The sequence below is a fragment of the Dendronephthya gigantea genome, unplaced genomic scaffold, assembly GCF_004324835.1.
Source record: "Dendronephthya gigantea isolate DGI-Jeju-01 unplaced genomic scaffold, DenGig_1.0 000014F, whole genome shotgun sequence".
Lineage (NCBI taxonomy): Eukaryota > Metazoa > Cnidaria > Anthozoa > Malacalcyonacea > Nephtheidae > Dendronephthya > Dendronephthya gigantea.
This window is the reverse complement of record NW_021163024.1, coordinates 254,742-264,379: the sequence shown is the minus strand read 5'-3', so window position 1 is coordinate 264,379 and position 9,638 is coordinate 254,742. Positions and strand designations below refer to the sequence as shown.

General features: G+C 34.7%; 1 protein-coding gene across 2 annotated transcripts in view; it reads right to left on the bottom strand.

Moving 5' to 3' along the window:
• Window positions 1–3,458: 3,458 nt before the first annotated feature.
• The window catches only part of LOC114519688, a 57,195-nt gene continuing 51,015 nt past the window's right edge, over window positions 3,459–9,638 (bottom strand). For both annotated transcript variants that reach the window (XM_028539858.1, XM_028539857.1), the window contains exon 8: window positions 3,459–5,826. In XM_028539858.1, coding sequence (XP_028395659.1) covers window positions 5,428–5,826 — 399 coding nt within the window. In that variant the 3' untranslated portion in view covers window positions 3,459–5,427. The remainder of the gene's footprint in view (window positions 5,827–9,638) is intronic.

Here is a 9,638-nt window from a genome sequence, read left to right as displayed (position 1 = left end):
AAATATATATATATATATATATATATATATATATATATATATATATATATATATATATACATTTATATATTTGTTTATTTTAATACTGTTCAGACAGCTGCGCCGGTGTCCCATGTAAATAAAGTTAAATGTTCAATAAAAACGACAGAAAGTTCGGAGAATATATATATATATATGTATTATATATATATATATATATATATATATATATATATATATATATATATATATATATATATATATATACACATTTATATATTTGTTTATTTTAAAACTGTTCAGACAGCTGCGCCGGTGTCCCATGTAAATAAAGTTAAATGTTCAATAAAAACGACAGAAAGTTCGGAGAATATATATATATATGTATTATAAAAATATATATATATATATATATATATATATATATATATATATATATAATTATATATATATATATATATATATATACACATTTATATATTTGTTTATTTTAATACTGTTCAGACAGCTGCGCCGGTGTCCCATGTAAATAAAGTTAAATGTTCAATAAAAACGACAGAAAGTTCAAAGGTGGCTAGCCTGCAACGCAGACTATATATTGGGGTATATATAGTCTGCTAATCAGCGGCACAAAGCTTGTATGGTCACGTGGGTTTCCCGAGAAATTGTGGGACTCATTTTGATTGGTTAGCTTATAATTATGCAAAATATTCAAAATTTCAGAATATTTATTATTTTCACAAACAACATGGCGTCCTTCATCGAACCATCTTTGCTCGAAGAAGGCACTTTTCGGAAGCTATTCGGATTGTATGCTGTTTTTTTCAAGTGGAAAGTCTTCATCGAGAGCAAGTCGAGGCACTCAAAGCCTTCTTACTCGGTAAGAATATCTTCTTTAGTGCTGGCACAGGCTACGGGAAGTCTCTAGTCTTCCAAGCGGTTCCTCTCCTCGCTGACCTTCTCGAAGAACAAGTCGTTGGAACCAGCATTGTCATCGTAATATGTCGGCCGCAATGTCGAGAGAACGCTTTCCTTTTACAAGATTTATATCTGACTTCTTTTCCAGCACAGAGGAACACAGCACGCACATCAACGCGGCCTTGTTGTCACAAATAATTATGCAATTTGCGCGCAAATCATATACATAATCATAATTATAACACCGGAAATAATTCGAACATTCACGTGACCATACAAGCTTCGTGCCGCTGATTAGCAGACTATATATACCCCAATATATAGTCTGCGTTGCAGGCTAAAAGGTGGCTGGTGCCCACAAATGTCGCTAAAAAGTCAATTATGATAATTTTGTTGTTAGAAACTGTCACTATGAAGAGAATATCAACGACAGAAACAGGAAAAACAAGTCATTCACTCCACACATTTCAAAGGGCACGTTGTATATGAATAGTATAATTATATCATTGCATCGTGCAGAGAGCGCAGTAAAGTGGAAAGCCGCAGAAGGGACAGCAGCAGATTATCCATATTATCTAGCCTTCCTCGAAATGCTAACTTTTCTTGCCATTTTATCGATGACTTTGTCATTACTAAAAGCTCAACCTTGTGCTTTAAGACATTTCAAAAACGTCAGCGTTGGTAAGTCAGTAATTTTACACTTTTGTGATCTTTTGGATCCCGGTTATCGACGGTAACTTTTTCATCGAGTTAACCCCATGAAACTTCTCAACTCAATTGTTTCCCATACTGATAGTTAGATTAAGGTGGCTCGATACAGTTTTCAAAAATTCCACTGTTCATCACTTTTTGACACGTTCAAACAACGCATTTTTATACTTTATCCAGAGATATTGGGGTTTTTATATATTTTGATGTTTCCACTTTTGAATCGTATTAGTTTTAGTAACAGATCGTCCGTTGCTATGGCGACATACGTGTACAAAATTCACTCCAAAATGACCAATTGCCTCGGATAGTTGGAAAAGAAGCACGGTGACCCCAATTTTTTTTCGGGCAATATTTTACTTGGAAGAAAAACTAACAATTAGCAATATTGGAAGGCCAAACTGAGTTTATGTTAAGTCCAAGAAAATTTTTTTTTAAACCGAAAACCTTCACGTTGATGACATTCGGCAAATGTTCTCCCAGTACAGAGGGCTCAGTTTTCCAGCGGTTTTCGCATAAAAAATTAAAAGTTTTTCGTTTTACCAACTGCGCTCAATTTTATGTAAGTTGTCCGCTGACAATATGAGCCCGCATGAGTGGGAGAAATTTATCTAATTTGGACCAGAGTGCTTTAGCTAGAGGTCCGTTTTAAACGTCGAATTTTCATGTACCGAAACTAATGTTAATGAGATAAAGCACTTGAAAAGGTTCGACGTCTGAAACGGCACTAATGGAACGTTTTTGAAATAGATATAATTTTCTATTACAGATTTTTTTAAACTTTTCTAAAAAATATATTCCTGATACTACCGGCTGACTTTTTCTTCAGTCTATATGACACTCATTATTTTATCGGGCGTCAGTGTTTGATTATCATCACCATTTTCCTGATGTAATAATTTTCATAAACGTTCTGGGAGTTCCCGTGAAAAAAGTATATAAAACAATAATGTAAACGTGGTGTAAAAAAACCCATCCCTTCCCGGCAAAACAGTTAACTTATATATAGCCATGCAGTAGTAATCAGGTTGACGCATGTGAAAACTTTCACGTGCAATTACTTGCATTATTATATATATATATATATATATATATATATATATATATATATATATATATATATATATTTATATATATATATATATATATATATATATATATATATATATATATATATATATATATATATATATATGGCTTTTTAAAATCCTCTATATAGTGATTGACGAGCGATCCGTAAAAACCGATATATGCGGACCGTGGCTCCAATAATTTTTATAATTATTCTGTATCCGGACCAGTATCCCGGATGTCTCATGCATTTTAGCCATATAATAAACAGATTATTGCTCGTCGCTTGTTTAGTCTGTACTGTGAATATTTGCATGAACCTCGCTCCGTCGTTGAGAGGTCCATATTATGGGGTTGTTTAGGCATGATCGAGCCCGGTTACCCGAGATTCACCGAAGCGTGAGAGGACTTTGAGAAAAAAATCTTTTAAAAATTTCAATGGGGACAGGAGTATTTTTAGTTTACCTCTTTACCCAATGGGTTGGCCTGTGCGCTTAGGTTGTTGACTAAACTATTAAAGCCAGTCTATTCCCATTTACGCGATCTTTGGGTCATATTTGTATGAGGCAGATTGATGAGTCACTGCTGAGTGCTGATAGGGTACGATTATGCAGCATGTAAACAAAATTTGTCTGACACAGTTCAATAATCAGTTAGAATTGTCTTGATGCTGAAACTTGAGAGCAAAGAGCAATTTTCCACAAAAGAAATTGAAAAATAAATAAAAAATAAACTTGGAAAAGCTAAATTTGACGTCATTTTTAAGATACGCTTGAATATATTTAACAACTGAATGAAACAATTACCCTGCAAGAACTCCCTATAAATGTATATACCATCAGTGCAAATAGGAATAAACATAGTTACAGAAAAGAAAATATGTAGTGCTAAATTATGCTACATTACATTACTTAAAGATAATCAATTAGCTATATGCAAATTGTACTGTATGAATTATTTAGATACAGCACTAAACAACGATAACTCCATAGAATGTAAGCATTATTCGATTTTAGTGTCATCAATTAAAGTGTGTTTCTTTAAACAGTCCATCTGACCAGCGTTTATATAGCAATTGATGCGACAGTTCTTCAGTAGGAATAGTATACGGTTAATTTTTGTTATATTCTATATATGCTCTATTACATTGTTGAAATTATACACCTGGGCCAAACAACCATAAAACAAATATAGAATTTTGCTACATTAGTCACAATATTTTAAAGTTGGCAGATGTTTAGTTCCTCCGCGATATGCTACAAATATTAATTTTATTACGCTAGTGAAACTTGTAAACCTATCCTGCATGAAATTTATTTTACTGCTTTTAGGTTGTGTTGCCAGACTTGCTTGATCTTCGGCATGATCTTCGTCTGCCGTTATGAAGCAATCATGACGAGCAAATGATTATTAATTTGAGTGATTTCATTCATATATTTATTCAGGATTTGTACATTATTATTAAACTTCAAAACCTCACATGTTCCAATGGCAATCCGTTACCGTGCATGCATGTGAATGGGGCTTTAGTCTCTTGCAAAATTATAAACTGTCGGTAGTTTTTAACCACAAAGTTTTTTAACAAGCGATATAAACCAATTCTTTGCGATCACGAAACTAGATAAATCCATAAATTAGCCTTGGTTTTTAATGTCCGAAAAATTTGGCCAAAACAGTGTGTCATCAACATGTCTTATACATGTTGCCAGTAAAGGTTTTCGTTTCTCAATTTCTAAAAAAACGAGTTTTGGTTTATTTATATCAATTTTTTCCAATTATAAAACATTATACATCGTAAATATAACGCATTCGCTGGTAATACGATAATTTCTGGTGGTGATTAAAAATGAAGTCAAAACGCACATAGAATGATACCTTACATTACTCGTTATCGTTATTTGGTCTTTAATGAAAATACTCAGACTTCCCTTATAATATAGATAATTATAATGTCTACACTGGGTGCAGGAAAAGGAGTTTTTTTAGAAAAGAAATACTTTACAGATATTTCAGGTTAGTGCGATTGCATTGGTTGTAAAATAATCAATTAAAACATTTTTTAGCATGGAACATTAGATAGTGGGTTCGATACCGATAATACTGGCGTGTCAGTGGAAAACAAAAACGACACAAAAACAAAGGTCGAGCGATATCAAATTATCATAGCACGATAGTCACCTAATGGGACGAAGTTCTTTTGTCACAGTGACCAATGAAATAGCCATGAAACAATTACATCCTTTTGGATTAAACAAGTACAATGTACGGGACGTTGCTTAGCTATATTTTGCATAAAACTTCGTTTCTTTAAAATCGTCGTGAAGTTGTCAGATATTTGTTGACGTTTTTAAAAGAATGTAGGCCTACTAATCTTCTGCAACGGATTTTTTTCAAATAATCACGTACCTTAATTGTATGAAAACGCATTAATTATAATATTCGCCCCAAGCATAAAGCCATGCAGTAGCGTAGCCAGCCTGCATGGTGTTTAAACCTATCTTAAGAATTATGATTCAGAAATAATTTTCTTCTTTCATGTAGCAGAAGGACCTAAAATTGGCTCCTTTTCTCACAAACCCCGTGTACGACATTGGTCGTGATAAAATGAATGGAACGTAAAAATTAATAATATATAAAAAACACCCGACAAAATATTTTTTGCCTTCAAATAATGTTCGATTAATATATGATTATCGTTAATGTAAAATTATGTAAAATTCATACTTAGGAATATAAACTGGATTTATTCATCTACGATGCATGTCGAGCTATGATGTCCAATTTAGCTACACACTCGGGAGCAGCTAAACGCTCTTTTGGAACGGTTGACCAACACTCCTTTATAAGTGACCCATACTTTTCTGCAATACCCCCTACGGCGTTGCATTTTGGTCTGTAGCCAATTGCAATCAACTCGCGAAATCTCTTGAATGACAGATTGTGAAGCTCACTGTAAACTACCTCACCACCATACCACATCTCCCACAAGATCAGCCCGAAACTGTAAATATCAGCACTGGCATCACAAATTTTGCCAGAAAATATTTCTGGGGCCATGTACACGGGTGTTCCAGCCATCGTTCCTGTAACTTCTGTTACATCCTTCGAAATACCAACATCAGCTATTTTCATGCAATTGTCTTTCCCAAACTGACAAATAATTTAAAAAAATATAATGAATAGAAGAATTACAATGAAAATATGATAAAAATATAACATTCGGCAGTAGATAAAAACTTATATCAAACTACAATAATATCACACGCCTCTTTTTGTAAAGTTTTTATTTACTGATGAAGCCCTAACCGATGAAGTCCTAACCGGCGAAACGTATTGAAACACAGATGAGGTATAGATCTATATTAAATATAATCCATACATGTCCAATACTGTCGCATGCATACGGATCGACAACCTTTTTCACCATTCGTAAACTACATTTTCGTTTCGTGACACTTTTCACGGATCGATACTGATGGTAAAACGGGACATACAAACGGACTGACGTACGAACCGTACGCGAATGGAAAAAAAACAGTTACCATCTGTAAATTTATGAACGATTGCGCTCCTTTGGAGAACGATATACGAATGAAAAACTTTCATATACCAATCGTAAAAAATTCATCACATGCAGCACCGTTTCCGCTATACGTCTAACCTCCTGTGGAGTACGATATCCCCATACACGAAACGACTGTCGATTCGTACCATCCGTACCAACCGTACGAATGGAAAACGTGCATTTACCAATCGTATAAATAACACCGTTTCCGCCATACGCATAGATCCCTTTTGAGGACGATACCAATACACGAGTTTTTTAAATAACTCGCTAGATATCGCTTCAATATATTTTACCCAAGATATGCCTTATCAATTAAATAGACTATTTACTGATATATAATATTCCTCGTTCTCAAGAAAAATACGAGCGATATAACATGTTGTTATTAAAAGCCGCGAGATATCACTCCAATATAATTATATAGCGCACAAGATATGCATATCTATCAGTAAAATAGAATACTATTTAGGTATATGTAGCATTCCTCGTTCTCAAGACAAAAACGAGCGATATAAGCGCATTCTCGATAAAAGCGATCAAACGCAAGCATTCTCGATAAAACCTGCATGCATGTATGCAATGTTCCCCGGCATGCAATAACTGTATATGCGTCATACATCACAAAGCTTTACTTTATACTAAATACATGCATGCAGTACTCAAGATAACTGCCTGTATATCAGTGTTAATTTGTATATGTAGCTAACATTCCTCGCTCTCAAAAAAAACCACCAACGATTAAATAGTGCATGTATATTTTTAATGGAAAACTTTCATTTACCAACCGATATAGACATAGTCATAGATTCCCTTGGAGTATGAAATCAAAACACTCATTGTAAAAAAACTCCGCTAGATATCACTTCAACATATGGTACCCAAGATATTCCTATGAATACAATAGTCTAATTATATATGATATTCCTCGTTCTCAAGAAAAATACGAGCAATATAACATGCGTTGTTATTAAACTCCGCAAAATGTTAATGCATTATATATAGTAGCACACAACAAGATACGTCTATTAGTAAAATAGAGATATCTTTAAGTTAAAGACAAAACGTTAGAAATGTATTTTTTCAAACTCTGAATTGTTTTGATGGCTTTCATAATTTTATAATGTTCGGCTCTCATATTTATCATAAGAAGTTCGCTTTCTGCCTAGCAAATCTCTAGCTACGATATTAAAATAGACTTGTTATATGTAGCTACTATAGCGACGAAACAATTCATTCGACAATGACATAAGGAGGGCAGCCGTTATTGAAAAGGAACAGCGTTAATTTAAACGTATCTTTATCACAAATTGTCTTCGATGGACAACTTTTTCGGAGACAAACCTTAGTCGCATCACTCGCATGGTGTTAAATTATTTTATTTACAAATGAACAAAATCTGTTTACGGATCGTAAACGAACAGTCTATTTGATACCAATGGTACGGATCGACAACCTTTTAAGAGTCCTGTCCTAGACACATCTCGCCCTATTTACGAATCGACACAGTACGTTATTATTATTATTATTATTGAAACTTTATTTCATGAGGGGTTCACATTGTTACCTTAAGGTATTCTTCCCAATGGCCCTCGAAAGGTAATATGAAAGGTTTCATCGCGAGAAACATTGGCAACGAATGATATGCTTGCATACAGTGCAGCTAAATTCATTAACATGGTCTACTTCATTGTTTAATTGAAGAAAAAAGGTTTTAAGCTTTTTTTTAAAAGAGTTAGGTGAATAATTTTCAACGATTTTTAACTCAGAAGGTAAAGAATTGAATAGACTTGCACCACTATAAGATATCTTAGATTTAGCCTGCTCGGTCTTGACTAAAGGGATCTTTAAGTCAGTCATTGTCGATCTAGTTTGAATTGGATGACAGTCGCGAACGTAAACAAACAACCTTCGAAGATCTGGTGGCCAAGAAGTTTTTAAAGTATTGAAAACCATAAGAATTTTTCTCATTTTTATCAAGTTGAAAATAGGTATCCAATTAAGTTGGCGGAAAAGTAATATTGAGGGTACTTCGGTTGGTAATTCAAGAATTAGTCTTGCAGCTCGTTTCTGTAGTTTTAGTAGGCACGTTATTAGTTCTTTATTTGCGTTTCCCCAGAGTGTACAACAGTATAATAGATGTGGGTAGATTAGTGCAGAGTAAAACTGAATACGACATTTTAGAATAAGGTGACTGCGTATGCGTTTTAATAGATATAGTCTAGAGTTTATTATTTTATTATGTTGTAGATAGTGTGAATTTGCCTATCCCATTTCAAATATTGATCAAATGTGACACCAAGTAGAACAGCAGAAGAGATTTCCTTAATAGTATGGTTGTTGATCTCAATAGTTATTGGGTCAAGATCTGAAAATTTGTGTTGGGAGAATATTTTCATAATTTTAGTCTTTTTCGAATTGAGGGACATTTTGTTGTGAGTAGCCCAATGTGACACTGAAGTAACGTCCGACTTTAGGGAGTCACTAAGTTCGCGGACATTAGTTCCGGAAGAAATAATAGTAGAGTCATCCGCAAACAAAAAGGGCTTGGACTTGTTGATGTGGATGGGTAAATCATTAATAAAAACCAGAAAAAGAATTGGGCCTAGAATAGAGCCTTGGGGCACGCCAGATTTTATCATCGCAGGATTTGATAGGGATGAAGAGATTTGTACTTGTTGATAGCGGTCATTCAGGAACGATTTGAACCATCTTAACGCCAAGGGTGTAATTCCATATTGTTTTAGTTTCTGTAATAATATGTCATGGTCGACTAAGTAAGGATCGTAAACTAAACGAACTGTCCATTCGACAGCAATGGTACGGATCGACAAGCTTTTCATAGACCTGTCCTAGACACATCTCACCCTATTTACGAATCGACACAATACGTCTGTTTACGGATCGTAAACGAACCGTCCATTCGACACCAATGGTACGGATCGACAAGCTTTTCATAGACCTGTCCTAGACACATCTCGCCCTATTTACGAATCGACACAGTACGTCTGTTTACGGATCGTAAACGAACAGTCCATTCGACACCAATGGTACGGATCGACAAGCTTTTCATAGACCTGTCCTAGAAACATCTCGCCCTATTTACGAATCGACACAGTACGTCTGTTTATGGATCGTAAACGAACAGTCCATTCGACACCAATGGTACGGATCGACAAGCTTTTCATAGACCTGTCCTAGACACATCTCGCCCTATTTACGAATCGACACAGTTTGTTTACGAATCGTAAACGAACATTCAATTCGATACCAATGGTACGGATCGACAAGATTTTCAGAGACCTGTCCTAGACACATCTCGCTCTATTTACGAATCGACACAGTCAGTTTACGGATCGTAAACGAACCATCCATTCGACACCAATGGTACGGATCG